Source organism: Schistosoma mansoni, chromosome 2, assembly GCF_000237925.1.
Source record: "Schistosoma mansoni strain Puerto Rico chromosome 2, complete genome".
Taxonomy (NCBI): Eukaryota; Metazoa; Platyhelminthes; class Trematoda; order Strigeidida; family Schistosomatidae; genus Schistosoma; species Schistosoma mansoni.
In genome coordinates this window covers 33,664,131-33,681,670 of record NC_031496.1, presented here as the reverse complement: position 1 = coordinate 33,681,670, position 17,540 = coordinate 33,664,131, and the positions used below count along the sequence as shown (strand labels likewise).

The following is a 17,540-nucleotide window of genomic DNA, read 5'->3' as shown; positions in this document are numbered from 1 at the left end:
TTCCAAATAGGACGAAACGCGCGTCCTGGATTCCACTGCTAGCCACTATCCATCTCTGCTTACATAGTAAATACCTCATTTGCAAAATATCCATCAATTGTCTCTAACTTGACTGTTCCTTCATTTCCACATCAAACATTCTTTGTTCTCATTCTCTTCCTTCGATCTTCGTGAACTTCTGCTTCCAGGTATTTCACGTTTGATTGATGCTATACACTACTTATATCTGTGGACACCAGTAGCACACACCACAGTTTGACTGCTCTAATTTGTAGTCTATCTCTTAATTTCTTATAATACTAGTGTTTCCATCATTTTTTTTGCTTTTTAATAACCTTATGCTTTCACCATGTTCTTTCTAAGTCTATCGATTGAAAGGAATTAGTTTGTATCTTTGCTAAACTAGCCAATACGGTTAGCTGTATTTAAAAGGAATTGAAATAAAACACGAAAAAGAAAGGTACATAAGTTTTGGCGATAGTTAAATTTCACTGAAATCACAAATGGATCTAAGCTAGGTAACCACTATACATCTGGAAGTAGTGGATAACCGTTTCAATGGTCGTTTAACTTAGATCAGTTCGTGATTTGAATGATATATCTAATCAATTTAGTAGAATTTTTAAAATCATATATTCCAGCTTTCGGGGAATTAACCGTTGGATTTTTATTATTCAAGTTTACTGGATTGCAAAACTACTAGATTATCTGTAAGCAAAGATGGATAGTGGCTAGCAGTGGAATACAGGACGTGCATTTCGTCCTATTTGAGACTCGTCAGCTGAATGTACCTGCATCTCAGAGTTGATGTTCACTCTGGGACTCGAACCCAGTACCCTCGCTTCAAACGCCATCGCGTTATCCACTCGACCACTGAGTCCTGATAGCTACTTGCTTGTGCGATGGGGTGAAGTTTAAATTCACTTAGTGTTGTTTGTTTGAATCTTCCGATTGATGTTTAGGACTGCAACTGGTCAGTCACTAATTAGATTATCTGTATGTATTTATGTTATATACAAATAGATGTTAATTCAAATCCGTAAACTAGATCAAATATTCGCTGAAGAGTTTAGTACTGACGTCTCTGAATGCTAGAACTAACCATACTATTTTTCACGAGTGTTAGAAAGTATGGACCAGACTTGATCAAAGATATATCGAACTGGAAAAAATGAATCGTCACTCACTCCTAATTCAATGATTCTATTCTGTGGTCTGATAGCCCTTGGTTTTCCAAAACCGAATTCAAAAGTATTATCACAGAACTTTTAAATGATACACAGTGAGCTTTTATTTGGGTATATCCACCATTTGACATTAATGTTTTAGTCTAACCTCTTCTACAAACCACATAAATCAACGAAATATGATTGGGTTTTTTTTGTATTTAGGCTTATGTTGTGTCACATCTCGAATATTAGAAACATTCATTAATGTTACTCAAGGTGTTCTTACGTCTTAAAACTATATAAGAGTTTCGAGGTTTAAGTCCTGAACAATTCATTTTCGACATAAAAGTGGTGGATGAGTTATATCAAGGCGGTCGGAAATGGGAATCAGGGGTCATAGAACGACGTATCGGGAAGGTACTTTACTTAGTCCGGAGAAGGGACGGGAAGTGTATGAAACATATTAATCAGATAAGAAAGGATCATAGAACAGCGACAGTAGATACACGACTACCGTTCCACATTCTGGTGGATTTAACTCAAAAAAGCTCGAAAGAAGGCCACAAACAACGATTTGAAAAACGTAAAAGTGAAGTCGCACAGCCGATAAGGGTGCTGAACAGAAAAAAGATAACGATAACAATGTTTCAAGTAGATCCAAAAAAGAAAGTCATACGTCACAGACTTCAAAGGGGGAAGGTGTAAGGATAGCTCGTTGGCGAACTCAAGGAAGCCTCAAGTAGCCCAGAAAAAGCTGAAGACATTCCATCCAATAATTCCCAGAGGAACATTCCAGAATGTCGACGTGTAGCTTCCCTATTGGATGAATAAGAAGGACCCCTTATGTGCCTATTGGCTGTCCGAAGTGATGATTTACTTTCAGCCAAAAAAAACCATAAATATATGAGACTTTTGTACTATGTTTGACACTGTTTGGGGAATAACATTCCTACTTACTAGTCTTCCGTCTTCTCTCTTGCGACGTTGCGGGTTCGATCGTTCAAGTAGTCTAGTTGTACACGGCATAGCAAGAATCAAAGCTCTAGGTATAACAGTTTATCAATTCAAATTTATCCATAACGAAATCCATTAATATGATTATGTAATCATACTAGATTTCTGCTATCAGTAACCTAAATATCAACTATATTTCATTGTAATTTCTAGGTTTTGGATTTGTTACATTTGAAAGTGAACAAGCAGCTGAAAAAGTTTGCACAATTCATTATCATGAATTAAATGGGAAAATGGTAAGTATGTTTCACTTAAATAGTTACTGTAATATATATTCTTTTCATTAACAATGTACTTCAATCTATATGAAATAGTTACTTACTTACTTAAGCCTGTTACTCCTAATGCATCATAGGCCGCCGACCACCATTCTCCAACCCACTCTGTCCTGGGCATTCCTTTCTAGTTCTATCCAGTTTTTGTTCATTCTTCTCATGTCTGTCACTATTTCTCGATTTAATGTGTTCTTTGGTATTCCTCTTCTCCTTTGACCTTCAAGATTCCATGTGAGGGTTTGTCTTGTGACACAGTTGGGTGCTACCCTCAATGTGTGTCCTATACACTTCCAGCGCTTCTTCCTGATTTCTTCCTCCACTCCAATCTGGTTTGTTATCTCCCACAGTAACTTGTTGCTGATAGTGTCTGGCCATCAGATCCGAAGTTTCTTGCGTAGACAACTGTTAATAAACACTTGTATCTTCTGGATAGTGGCATTCGTAGTTCTCCACGTCTCCGCCCCATACAGTAGAACTGTCTTGACATTTGTATTGAAAATTCTAACCTTGGTGTTGGTTGACAATTGTTTTGAGTTCCAGATGTTTTTCAGTTGTAAATGTGCTGTTCTTGCTTTGTCGATACGCGCACTCACATCTGCATCTGATCCACCGTGTTCATGAATGATGCTGCCCAGATATGTAAAGGTTTTTGCATCTTCCAAAGTTTCTCCGCCAAGTATAATTTGATTGGTGCATGTTGTATTGTATCGGAGAGTCTTGCTTCCGCCTGTAGCTCCTCCGGGGGCTAATGTCAGTCCCAAGCCCGGGTAAAGGAGGAGGGTTGGGCATGGGGTTGGTGACCTCATCTCGTAGAGAACCAACTCGCTAAAAAAACGCTAACCAGAAAAAATTATTCAAAATACGCTAACCATATATGAAATATGTATAAAAGTATCAAACGACGGTAGTAACAATGATGTTACAAATCGCTACTAATTAAAAGCAAAGATGGATAGCGTGCCTGCATCTCAAAGTTGACGTTCACTCTGGGACTCGAATCCAGTACCGTTTACTTCAAATGTCATCGCATTATCCACTTAGTTACTCTTTCCTGACAACCACTTGGTTGTGCCATGTGGTGAAGTTTAAATTCACTTAGTATTATTTGTTTTGAATCTTCCCATTGATGTTTAGCACTGGATACATACATTAGATTTCGGTAAAACATAAAATCAATTCATGAGTCGATTAAAGCTAGACCACCATGGAAAACCTGGAAGTACTGGATGATCATTTAGTCATAGTATAGGATTTCTCAGCAGTGCGCATCGACGATCTTACCCGCGGGATTGCAACCCAGGACCTTCGGTTTTACGTACGAACACTTATCCTCAAGACCACTGAGTCGGCATTCAAACAATCCACGAAATTGTACCACCGTCTAATTGATTATTTTACAATTACTTAGACTAAAACTTAACTTATTTTGTATGCTATAATGTATATGGATTTTATTTTTTATTAAACTAATCAAGCAACACAGCAGTCGTAATCAGTTAACATATAGAAATAGAATTCCAGCTGAGATTCAGTTAGATTACCATTCGTGTTTTAATAGTATATTTGAATAACTCCAGTTCATACATAAAAAAACCTCCTATATTAGATTGAATGTGAATCTCTTGCACAAACACTATGAATAATCATATAATTGTATACATTATTAGGGATTCTAAGGATGTTCCAAAGTTTCTATACCCTTTAGTTTTTCCTGAAATAGCATAAATTTGATAACAGTAAAACTAACTAATTTCAGTATATTTACCTCAAAGTTGTTTTTCTGAGCTAATTCGATTTCATAGTTGAAATCATTAGTCGGTTGAAGCTAGAGCACCATGGTAAACCTATAAGCACTGGACGGCCGTTTCGTACTATTATGGGACTTCTCAGCAAAGCGCATCCACTGAAGACGATTGGTGAACGGTTGCTCAAAACCATCGTGGATCGGTTGAAGTTAGACATTAACACCGTTCGATGCCGGACATCTCAGTGGTCTATCGGTTAAGTGCTCTGGCGCGAGACTGTTAGGTCATGGGTTCGAATCTCATGAGTGAGGGATCGTGGATGCACAGTGCTGAGAAGTCCCATATTAGGATGAAACGGCTGTCCAGTGCTTCCAGTTTTCCATGGTTGTCTAGCTTCAACTGACTCATGATTTCAACTATGAAAATACTGAAATCTCCGTAAAACCCCTTCTGATCTATAATTCGATTTCAACAAGATTAACTGAAGGAATTTCAAGTTCTTATATTAAAGAAATGTTTCAATGACAAGTACACACGACAACATAGATAATGCTTGAATATGATTTAAGATAGGTCTATCAACGTTCTAAATTTCGTGCTTCTGACATCAGGTGAGGTAGAATCTCTAAGAGGTAATAGTTATGCATTACTACTACCAATCACACTTCCAAATGTTGTCGACTTGTCATGAATTTATCATTTATTTATTTACTTGAACACATAAATATTGATACAAAGGGGCATCGATTACATATGCGCAACACAAGTCACTAGATTTTTGTTTGGGCTGTGGTACTGCATAGATGCTCAGACCAAACCAGGTAGTTTCCTCAAGGGGCCGCACCCTGAGTCTTTGGCCTAAATGTCTGATCTACCAAAAGTGGAGCGATGTTAAGAGATCCAGTCACATGCTAGTCCGTGACTGACAATTGGTTCATAGGCCATTCGTTCCTTCAGGATAATAGAGTTCGTGTTCATCATTGGTTTGGAGTCAGGATTTTCCAACTCCCAGTAGTGCGCATCCACGATCCAGCCTCGCGGGCGAGATTCGAACACAGGACCTATCAGTCTCATGCGCGAGCGCTTAACCTCCAGATCACTGATTCGGCATCCAACTGTGTTAATATCCACAAAGTTTGAGCAACCGTTCACTAATTGTCTTCAGTGAGTTGATATCTCACAACAGACCTGGTTGAACTCCACAGGTCGCTTAAAATTTCTTTTTACTAAACGGTTACATAAACTATAACAAGATTATTTCATACTCAAATAGTTCAATAATATTTCAAGTAGTTTGATTGAAATATTTGACTTTTTTTTTTTCAAAATGTCGTTTGAATAGTACTACTCATTACATATTTAAGTAGACTTATAGTTATGTTTAGAATGTATTCTATCCATTGATAATTATATAATAGACAGAAAATATGACAATCAATCTTTATCATTCTATCATTTCATAACTTGAATTCTTATGTCATATTATATATTCAAATGACAAATTGAACATATTCAGTTATAACTGTCATTAGAGGCTTTGTCAAACAATAATGAAATCTCATTCGAAATGGGTGAAATAAGGTTTAGTAATCATAGTTTACTCACTAATGATTAGTGAGTTTATCATAGTTTGAGTGTAAGATAGTGAATCATTGATCATGTAAAGTAATCAGTGAGAAATATTATGTAACTAAATGAGGGTACACTTTGAGGAAACCACCCAACTGTGTCACAAGACAAACCCTCACATGGAATCTTGAAGGTCAAAGGAGAAGAGGAATACCAAAGAACATATTACGCCAAGAAATAGTGACAGACATGAGAAGAATGAACAAAAACTGGATAGAACTAGAAAAGAGGGCCCAGGACAGAGTGGGTTGGAGAATGGTGGTCAGCGGCCTATGCTCCATTGGGAGTAACAGGCGTAAGTAAATGAGGGTTGGGATGAGAACTGTTGAATATTAAATGAAAAAGTGTAAGACTAATGCGGAACAGGAAAGATCTTCATTACTCAATAGGTACAATAGTATAGAGTTTATTTGTCAAGATCTTTATGACAATACAGGACAAAGTTGTTGTTTTATAAATCTATAATAGCACTCATTCTTGGTTGAGATCATGAATCGATTAATTTTAGAGCACCACTGAAAACTTAGAGGCAGTGGATGGTTTTTATCAAGTATCCACTAGTGACTTGCTTAAAGAGGTAATTATCGGGGTTCTAGTGAGAAGCCTTGACTGATGAAGCTAATCCGTGTCTAGTGTGAAGCAGCTTTCCACAGAAGACAGTGGAATATAGTCGTACAATATTGTGGATTGGTTGAATTAAGACATTAACACCGCTGGTTTTCGGCTCAGTGGTCTAGAAGTTAAGCGTTTCGCGAACAAGACCTTAGATCTTGGGTTCAAACACCGCGTGCGAGATCGTGGATGTCCACTGCTGAGGAGTCTCATATTAGGATGGTGCTTCTATCATCTGAATCAAAAACTCAATAATCTCCACAACCATATGATGACAATACTGATTCTATATGAAATAAGCGGACTTACATATACACGTGGAACAGTTCAGACTAATAACAAAACTATACTTATTCATGGTCAATCTAGCAGATATGTCACATAACTACAATACAGAAACAACGAATTGACAAATTGTACTTATTTTCGGTCAATATGATCTACTCAATGATGAATAGGTGAATGATTATTGTCAATCAACGTCACATATTTACAACAGAACTACATAAATCTACTTTTATTCTTCTCAATCTCATTTCCTATTCAACAATCTCTTTTTTGTGATCATGTATAAAGTTGGAAATAGTTGAACCCATCAGTCAATTGAAGCTAGACCACCATGAAAATACATGAAGCACTGGACGAGACTGATAGGTCCTGGGTACGAATCTCGAGAGGTGGGATCGGGGATACGCACTGCTGAGGAGTCCCACAATAGGAAGAAACGGCCGTCCAGTACTTCCAAGTTTTCCATAGTGATCTAGCTTCAATTGGTTCATGATTTCAACTATATAAAATTATTAAAATCTCCACAAAACCCCCTTCTGATAATTCATCAATATTCCTTATAATTGATTACATCATATACTTTATAGTTTACTCTATTCCCATTTAAATTGATCATATGAAATCATGAACGACATCTGTAGCTACAATTTATCAGTAAACTATATTCATTCATTTATGTTTTTACATTAATCTTATCTCATTTCATTTAAAGTAGACTTTCTTGTTTGATAGTATACCATCTGCTAGACATGGGATAAAACGTTGGTGCAATCAATATCAAGTGTTTATTGGCAGTTGGTAGGATAATTTCCTTAATTCAGGTATTATGCTAGTTGATACTTGTCTTTCAAGAACGAAAGACAGGAATTTATAGGGCATTATATTTTCTAATTCAAGTGCCAGGGGTTGTCTTTTGGTCAGTCATTGTAAACATGCATAACGGTTTGGTCATAACTTTTTAATTGAATAGTTGAATTCATTATTCATTTAAAGTTAGACTACCATGAAAAATCTGGAATCATTGGACAGCCATTTCGTCCTAGTATAAAACTATTCATCAGTAAGCATCCACGATCCCGCTACCATATTTAGACTTATCGAATATCCTTCTTTCAATGTTAAAAATTAAAAAAAAAATCACATGACATCAATGATCAATCAATATTATTCGTTTATCCAAATAAAAATCGATAAACTGAATTCTCACATTCTTTTTAACAATTTTATCATTTAAAAGGGATTTTTGTGGAGATTTCAGTACTTTCATCGTTGAAATCATGAACCAATTGAAGCTAGACTATCATCGAAAACCTGGAAGGACTGTGTTAGACGACCGTTTCGTTCTATTATGGCACTCCTCAGCAGTGCGCATCCACGAATGAATTTTATCAATGGTAATACTGAAAGACAAAAGTACCAAGATTTGGCTTGATGATTTCAGATAAATTCAACGTTGAGTAGATTGTCATCAATAAAATAAAATAATCTATTTGTAGGTAACTCAATAAGCAGAGAAATGGGATTTTCTGACGTTTCTTCACTTAGTCTAAGTCACTTCTTCAAAGAATAAGTAATCAAATTCAAATTAATCCAAGGTTGAACAGTATAAAGGAATAATGCAAGAATGTGTGATTTGAACAGGTCTAACTTTCTTTTACTTATAAATAGATGTAATAGAGATTAAACAATTTATTTTAAATTCACTTGGTATTTTCTTCATTAGACTTTTGCTTAGCCACACTGGAAGGTGTTCACGAGCACGAAAATATAAATCCCTAGAACTTCAACCGATATAAATTGCTCCACAGGAGCAATCGAACTGATAAATATAAAATGAGGTGGTCATTCTAGATAATTCATCTTCAAGTCTTGGTGTCACCATTGGACGCGTAGAAAACACTAAACGTAGTTCACCGAAAATAGGCGAAATTCAAACGGTCAAGAAGAAGTCCTTGTTCATATGCCTACGATTCAGAGGGGATGCAGCTAGCGAAATACTTACTCAGAGATTACGCAGATCAATCCAAAAATCCTTCAACTCCGGTGAACTACGTTTAGTGTTTTCTACGCGTCCAATGGTGACACCAAGACTTGAAGATGAATTATCTAGAATGACCACCTCATTTTATATTTATCAGTTCCATCGCTCCTGTGGAGCAAGTTATATTTGTCGAAGTTCTAAGAATTTACATTTTCGTGCTCGTGAACACCTTCCAGCGTGACTAAACAAAGGTCTAATGAAGAAAGTAAACAGCTCAATTTTTGGCCCATTTAGTACAAACTGGTCATAGTGCCAATATAAACCAATCCTTTTCACTTGGTATTATTTGGTTGAATCTTCCTATTGACGTTAAGGTCTACAATTGATCAATCTCTTTATTTTTAAATCAATTAATCAATCAATTTAAAGTACAAAAATTTTGAGGTACAAATTATTATTATTTTTTTCATGTTACCCAACAATTGTTGTATAGATTTCCGGTTTCTATTTATATCTTTTACATGGAGTGATAGTTGTAGTAGCTTTAGTATTAGTAGTAGTACTGCTAGTACTAGTGGTACTTACGGTATTATGAATAAACCAAAGACCTAAAAATAGGTGTGTATATTGAGTTAGATGAGAAAACTTCAATGACAAAAAGAATAATTTCCTGTTTTAATCCCATCGAAATACTTGGTATTATAGACTTAAGAAATCTATTCTCTCTCTCTCTCTCTCTCTCTCTATATATATATATATATATATGCAAGTACATAGATACTGACATAAATCCAAATATGAATAGAGTACAAGTATGGGGTAGGGGTGGGGGGTGGAGGGGGGGTGTTGGGTACACAAAATAACACCACGGCAACTAATAAAAGCAAGAAAAGGAATTTAACTATAACACTCTGTCTCAGAGTATCCAGTTAACATTAAAAAACAAAACAAAACAGATTTGTAGTCAAATGTTAAAGAGATAAACAAAAAAAACTGATAATATCTATGTAGGATATAATAATACAATAACAGAATAAGAAGGGATACAAGAAACAAAAGAGAAAACGATAAGGAATAGTCATAAAAATTTGGTTATTTATTTTATTCAGTTTCCTATATATATGGCCTATTTGTATTTGAATATGACTGTTTCATTCATTATGAGTCTTATATTATTTGTTACTATAATAAAACAATGTGGCTATTAAATTTGTCATATCTACTGTAAATACAATGTATTACTATTGTTGGATTGATTGAAGTTAGACATGAATACCGTTGGATGCCGACCATCTCAGTGGTCTGTCGGTTAAGTGCTTTGGCGCGAGACTGGTAGGTCCTAGGTTCGAATCTCGCTCGCGAGGCGAGATCGCGAATGTGCACTGTTGAGTAGTCCCACAATAAGACGAAAAGGCCGTCCAGTGCTTCCAGCTTTTCCATGGTAATCTGGCTTTAATTGACTAATGATTTCAATTATGAAAATACTGAAATCTCGACAAATCCCTTTTTAATTCTTGGATATCTCAGGTTTGATAGTATAAGTTAGAAGTAGACATAAAATGAACAATTAAAAAACATATCAGAAGTGGTTTTGTGGATATTACATATATTTTAACAGTTGAGATGATGAATCAATTGAAGTTAGATCACCATGGAAAACCTGGAAGAACTGAACGGCTGTTTCATCCTATTATGGTACTCGTCAGCAGTGCGCATCTACGATTCTAGAGGTTGGGCGTTCGCACGCGACACTGGTAGCTCCTGGGTTCGAATCTCGCGGTGCGCACTGCTGAGGAGTCCCACAATAGGACGAAGCAGCCGTCCAGTGCTTTCAGGTTTTCCATGGTAGTCTAGCTTCAATTGATTCATGAACTCAACTGTTAAAATAAAAAAAAAACGTAAGATAACAATGTGATGAAAACAGATACAGTCGTCAAAAACAAATGTCTATTTATTAATTATAGATATAACTGTGGGGTTTCTTTTATTGTATACTTGGGATTCTCCATTCATTGGTTTTTCTTACGTTTTATTTGGTTACATAAAAGAGTTTTAATTTCGAAGACTATAGAATTCGAAGAGAGAGTATAATTTATAGACGGACCAATCAGATTTACGATGATAGTTCTCGGAGTTTTGACCTTATAGTTGATGTCAGTTCAATGATGAAAACTCTAAATTTAATTTCTAACCTTAACCATCAACTGTAAATCATAATTCCAATTCTCTTACAATGGTTTACAACCTTCATTTGGTCATAGTTATAAGGTGGACACTCTCAAGGTGTCTAAGGTGTCGCTCAAATATTGTCCATAAACTATAGACTCATCGAATTCATTAGGGGATTTAATATTCTATACTGTTTTGCGTGTTTTTTGTAACCGTTCAGGGTAAACAAAGATGGCACAATTCATTCAACACACAGCTTTTCACTATATACTATTTTGTTTATGTGATTCAAATGCACATACATTGAATTGAACAATTTTCATTTCAAACAAAGTTGGATAGTGGAATCCAGGACGCGCGTTTTGTCCTATTTGAACATCGTCAAATGAATGTTAACGCATCTCAGAGTTGATGTTCACTCTGGCACTCGAACCCAGTACAATTCGCTTCAAACGCCATCGCGTTATCCACTCATCTACTGAGTCTTGATTACCACTGGCTTGTGCAATGGGGTGAAGTTTTAATTCACTTTTAATTCAATTGATCAATTGATCAATTACAGTCCTAAACATCAATGGGAAGATTCAAACAAATAATGCCAAGTGAATTCCCATTTTAGTTTACTTTCTCAGCATCTGACACTTGTAACCGATTTGTTCACTGATACAATCTATATATCACAATACATATAATGAAATTGAAATATAAACATAAATAACTTCCAGGTAGTTCTTAACACTAAATGAATGAAAGAGAAGTGAATACGATGAAAAAAACGTCGGTTACATAGCTGAAGATGTTCGTGATCAACTGTTTAATTATTAGGCTTAACAAATCTCCATATTGATAATTATTATATCCTCACTAGTAGTATTGGTTTTGAGAGGAAGGTTCCAGAGTTCTAGCAAAAAGCTGCTACCAGTAGAGTTCAACAATGTTAAGTATTAGAAAGATATCCACCGAAAACAATGGAAAAAGATGGTACAATGTTGCGGATTGGTTGAAGTTAAACTTGTACCATACCGGCATTCGACTCGCTAGTTTGGTGGTTAGGTGTTAACACACGAAATCGAAGGTTCTGTGTTCGATTTCTGTGTGCGGAGTCATAGACGCACTTGTGAGCAGTACCATATTAGAAAAAGACGCCCCATAGACTCAATGATATCGATAGATATAAATAGTACGTATCATCAATAGATAGTGAAATACCTAGAGGCAAAAGGTTAGGAAGATCGATGAAAAGAAAAGTAGAACAAATGATTGGTGTGGAAACGAAATAATAATGAAGTCTGAGGCAATTGCTTGACATTTCCCAGAAGAAACAGTCAAGTTGATACTTTTCAAATGAAGTATCCAATATATACTTCTCAGATCTTACTAAGATAATCTGTAATTTTATATTCAAATACATTCGATTGTCCCCATTTGTATCCTCTTCATTACACCCTGATGATATAACCTGTTCTAATCAGAAGAGGTTTTGTGGAGATATTCATTATTTTTCATTGTTGAAATCATGCGTCAATTGAAGCTAGATCACCATGGAAAACCTAGAAGCACTGGGCAGCCGTTTCGTCCTATTATGGGACTCCTCAGAAGTGCGCATCCACGATCCCACATTCGCGAGACTGACTTCAAGATACATGTCCTGGAGTTCTAGTGGGAAACAGTGACCGGTGGAGTTCAACCACGTCTGTTGTGAGATAACAACTCACTGAAGATAATTGATGAACGGTTTCTCAAACTTCGTGGATTGGTTGAAGTTAGACATGAACAACCTGTTCTCTTACCAGTATGAAGCTTATCAACTTCATTACTAATCATAACTAAGTAGGTTAATCTATCTAACAGGCTTATCATTCCTTTTTCAACTAATTAGGCAAAACACTTTCCCTTCTTTTCTTTGCTTACTGATTTCATATATTCAGTTAATGGTAACTTTATTGCATGGGAAGTAGGATCATAAAACAAAAAGGGGTTGTTTTTGTGTATGTATGTGTCTGCGCGCATCAATAATTTCACACATTTCAGTTTAAATTTATGACCAAGGAAACGTTGGAACATAAATGTATATTTCCATATATAGTAAAACAAAATGAATTGTCTACCATAGATTTCCTAATGATATAAATTGTGTCTAAGGCATTATTATTTTTATCACAAGGGGGTTTTGTGAAGATTTTAGTAAATATATGCCTAATAGTGACTGGCTTCATGAGGTAATTCCTGGAGTTCTAGTGAGAAGTCGTGGCCAGTGGAGCTAATCAATGTCAGGTAGAGACAGGTATCTATCTTAGTACAATGGAAGTTGGTCGCGCAATTTCGTGGATTGGTTGACGTTAGACATTAATACCGTCGGATGCCAGCTGGCTCAGTGGTCTATCGGTTAAGTGCTCTGGTGCGAGATTGGTAGGTCCTGTGTTCGAATCCCGCAAGGAGGAATCATGGGTGCGCATTGCTTCCAGGTTTTCCATGGTATTCTAGCTTCAATTGACTCATGATCTTAACTTTATAAAAAAATTATTATTTTTGTTTCACCAAATAGCTTACTTACATCTGTTACCCGTTGTAGAGGAGCATATACCGCTTATGAGCAGTCTCCATTGTACTTTGTACACAGCAATCTTTTCCAGTTGTTTCCGGTCACTATTCATGCTTTCGATGCCTTTTTGCAAATACCGGTGCAGTGTGTTCTTTAGCCTTCCCTGTTTACCGCTTCCCTCCAGGGTTCCAAGTTACGGCTTGCCAATTGAAGTAGTTTGGTGATTTCATCAATGTATGTCCTATTCATTTCCAACGTTTTTTCTTAATTTCTCTTCAGCATAAAGCTGGTTTGTTCACTTCCACAGCAAACTATAGCTGACAGTATCCGGCCAATGGACATTGAGTATCATACAGAGACAATTGTTTGTAAATAATTATACTATTTTGATGATGGTTGTAGTAGTGTGGTGTGGGTTACTTATATCCACATAAGTAATATATAATGATGGTCGGGCATTGAATGTATTTCAGTACATCGATAAGGAAAGAACAGGAAGGAAACGCAATCGGTATACAAATGCATGAACAATGAAATCAGAGAAGATGGACTGTTATTTACAGAAGGAATGGTCAAGATTGAGACAATTGATTGATAGTTTGCAAATTAAGTGTTTACTGTATGATTGTCAGATTTTAGTGAGATAGTCTGTAGTGTTGTGCTCAAATACATTCGATTATACCTACTCATGTTGTTGTTCACAACAGTAGTTCTCCAACTTTCAGCTCTATACATTAGTACCAACTGTCTTGATGTTCGTATTAAAGATTCTCATTTTTAAAATTGGTTGACAACATTTAACAATTGGTGAACCGTTGCTCAAACTTCGTGAATTGATTGTAGTTAGACATAAACACCATTGGATGCTGGCTCTGTGGTCTATCGGTTAAGTGTTCAGGCTCGAGACTGGCAGGTCCTGGGTTAGTATCTCACGAGGAAGGTCGTGGATGCGCACTGCTGAGGAGTCCCACAATAAGACGAAACAGCCGTCCAGTGTTCCAGGTTTTCCATAGTAGTCTATCTTCAATTGACTCATGATTTCAACTATGAAAATTTGACTTTCTCTTGATAATCAATTTTCAATGAATGATTCTACTTGACTGAACAATTAAATCACTTCAATGTTAATAGATACAGTTAGCAAAGAACAAAAACTTGAATTTGATTCAATTTCAATTAGAATAATCAATTTGATTGAATAGGGGAAAATTGAATTAAATCTAATTTGATTAACATTTGAAACTAATTCAACTCCTTTTTTTCTTTTCTATTATTCATTGAACATCTTTTCAATGGCTAAAATGATTTAATTGTCATCATTGTAATAAGATTAGTTCATAAATAATAACAGTCTATGCTCTTCTGCGAGGATGAACAGGAGTAAGGAAGGAAGTATAGATAATAATAGTGAAGGTATTATAAGCAAAGATGGATAGTGATTAGCAGTAGGATAAAGGACGTGTGTTTCTTCCTATTTGAGAATTGTCAGGTGGATGTACCTGCATTTCAGAGTTGATGTTCACTCTGGGACACGAACTTAGTACTATTCACTTCAAACACCATCGTGTTATCTACTCAGCTACTGAGTCTTGATAACCACTTGATCGTACAATGGGGTGAGGTTTAAATTCACTTCGCTATGGCGTTTGAAGCGAAAGGTACTGGGTTCGAGTCCCAGTGTAAACATCAACTCTGAGATGCAGGCACATCCAGCTGACGAGTCGCAAATAGGATTAATTGGCGTGCGTCCTGGATTCCACTGCTAGCCACTATCCATCTTTGCTTGTATTGCTTGTGAATTAAGGCTATATCGAGGCAATACACACAGTTTGTACATATGCCAATTAGAGACTGACCAGTCGCAGTCCTAAACATCAATGGGAAGATTCAAACAAACAATACTAAGTAAATTTTGAACGAAATACTTCCTATGAAAGTATAATACCTTAGTTAAACTAATTCACCAAAGGTAATCATTGTAACACCATACCTTTTCTGTTCTAATAGTAGTAACTATATAACAGATTAATCTAATCTATTCATATTCAATATACAAGATTTATAGATTGAGTATGATTAGTTCCTACATGGTGTTGACATTTAATCTTGACATGACCATTCTCTATCCTATATGAACTAATTGTAAAAATACAAAAAAATTGTTGCTAACCCGTTGACTATTAGTAGGTATTAATGAACATAAATTATATAATAAGTGATATATTACTAATTAGAAACGTATTATAAGTAGTTTATAGCTACATTACATAATTAAACTTCCCACTATGAATGTACTTTTAGTTAGAACAATTAAATGTGTTACAATTATGATATATTAATGTAATAAGCGATAAACAGTTACATTACACTTTGGTAAGTGTTATATCCCAAAGAGAATTACGGATGGTAACTTTTGGGATCCATTTATGGACCAATATGATACGTATATATATAATTATTAACTAGCTAAACTATTCATATCCATATCTCTCGTATCGGTTTCGTTTGTCACTGGTCCGATCGACAATTCGATGCTCTCTGACAGGCGGGTATATTTATTTTATTTATTTAAACACATAAATATTGGTACAAGGAAGCACCAGATAAATATGCACCGCACAAATCTCATTCGATTTGTGTGAGGGCTGAGATACTGCCCAGGTGCCCAAACTGAACCAGGTGGTTTTCTTAGGGGGCTACACCTCGGAGCTTTTGACCTAAAGATCTGATCCACAAGTCAGTGGAGTATCGTGAGGAGATGCAGTCTCATGGTAGCCGGTGACCAATGATTGATTCATACACCGTTTGTTCTCTCAGGATACTGGAGCCCATGGGCACGATTGGTTTGGAATCAGGGTTTTCCAACTCCTCTAGGTGGACTCGCCACGGGTACACGTTAAAACAGTTTAGTTTATCTGGTATATATAGTGAGTAATTTTATTATAGTTAGAAGCGATATTGAATGTGAGGTGAATGTTACAAAATTTCTCATTTGCTTTTATTAGGTGAATTAAATATTTTGATGGCTGAATTCATGAGTCGATCTAAGCTAAATCACCATTGAAAACTGTAACCAGTGAATTCCGATCGGTTTCGGGTGTGAAACAGTTATCCACTTCAGACAATGAGTGAAGGGCTGCGAAAAATCGTGGATAGATTGAAGTTAAACATTAATATTGTTGGGTGTTGGTTCAATGGTCTACAGGTTAAGTGTTCGAGTCTAGCGTGAGGGATCATGGATACGCACTGTTGGGAAGTCCTATACGAGGAAGTAAACAGCTGTTCAGTGCTTCCAGGTTTTCAACGGCAGTCTATCTTAGACCGACTTATGAATTCAACTATTAAATTTACTAAAATTTCCACAAATTCCCATTCTGACAATTAAATATTTAGTATCAGAAGAGGTTTTGTGGATATTATAGTCATTTCAATAGTTGAGATCATGAGTCAGTTGAAGCTAGACCACCATGGGAAACCTGGAAACACTGGACGGCCGTTTCGTCCTCCTATGGGACTCCTCAGCATTGCGCATCCACGATCCCGTGTCGCGAGCGAGGTTCGAACCCAGGATCTGCCAGTCTCGAGCCAGAGCCTTTAACTGATAGACCACTGAGCTGGCATCCAACGGTGTTAATGTCTAACTTTAACCAGTCCACGATGTTTGAGCGATCGTTCAACAACTGTCTTCAGTGAGTTGATATCTCTATAACAGACTTGGTTGAACTCCACTGGTCACTGATTTACATAAAATGTATGTCGTTTAGGATATTGACAAAAGGAAATAATAAAATAAGTCGGTACAACAAGTATCATGATTTGTTACAGTAACATGGATAGTTGGTCACTACTTCAAAACAGCGGAAACAAGGCGGTTTTTTTCGATAAAAATTTTAATCAATTGTCTAAGATTAGTTATTTCAAATATATCCAGTGATTCCAGGTCTTCCATGGTGGTCTAACTTTAATTGATTTAACTTAATAAAACCCCCTTTCTGATAATAATTACATAATTGTGTTTTATTACCTTCCAAGTTCACACATATTTAAAGAAATAAAGTCATTGCATTGAAGGGAAATAAGTGTATCCAATTACATCATCCATGGGATACAGGTTGA

At 36.2% G+C, this 17,540-nt stretch overlaps 1 protein-coding gene across 1 annotated transcript in view; it reads left to right on the top strand.

Annotated features, from left to right (window-relative positions):
- Positions 1-17,540, top strand: part of Smp_131640 (rna-binding protein musashi-related) — a gene marked incomplete at both ends in the record, with an annotated part of 58,640 nt that overhangs the window by 13,863 nt on the left and 27,237 nt on the right. Inside the window, one exon of the mRNA XM_018796435.1 lies at positions 2,337-2,419. Coding sequence (XP_018650648.1) covers positions 2,337-2,419 — 83 coding nt within the window. The remainder of the gene's footprint in view (positions 1-2,336; positions 2,420-17,540) is intronic.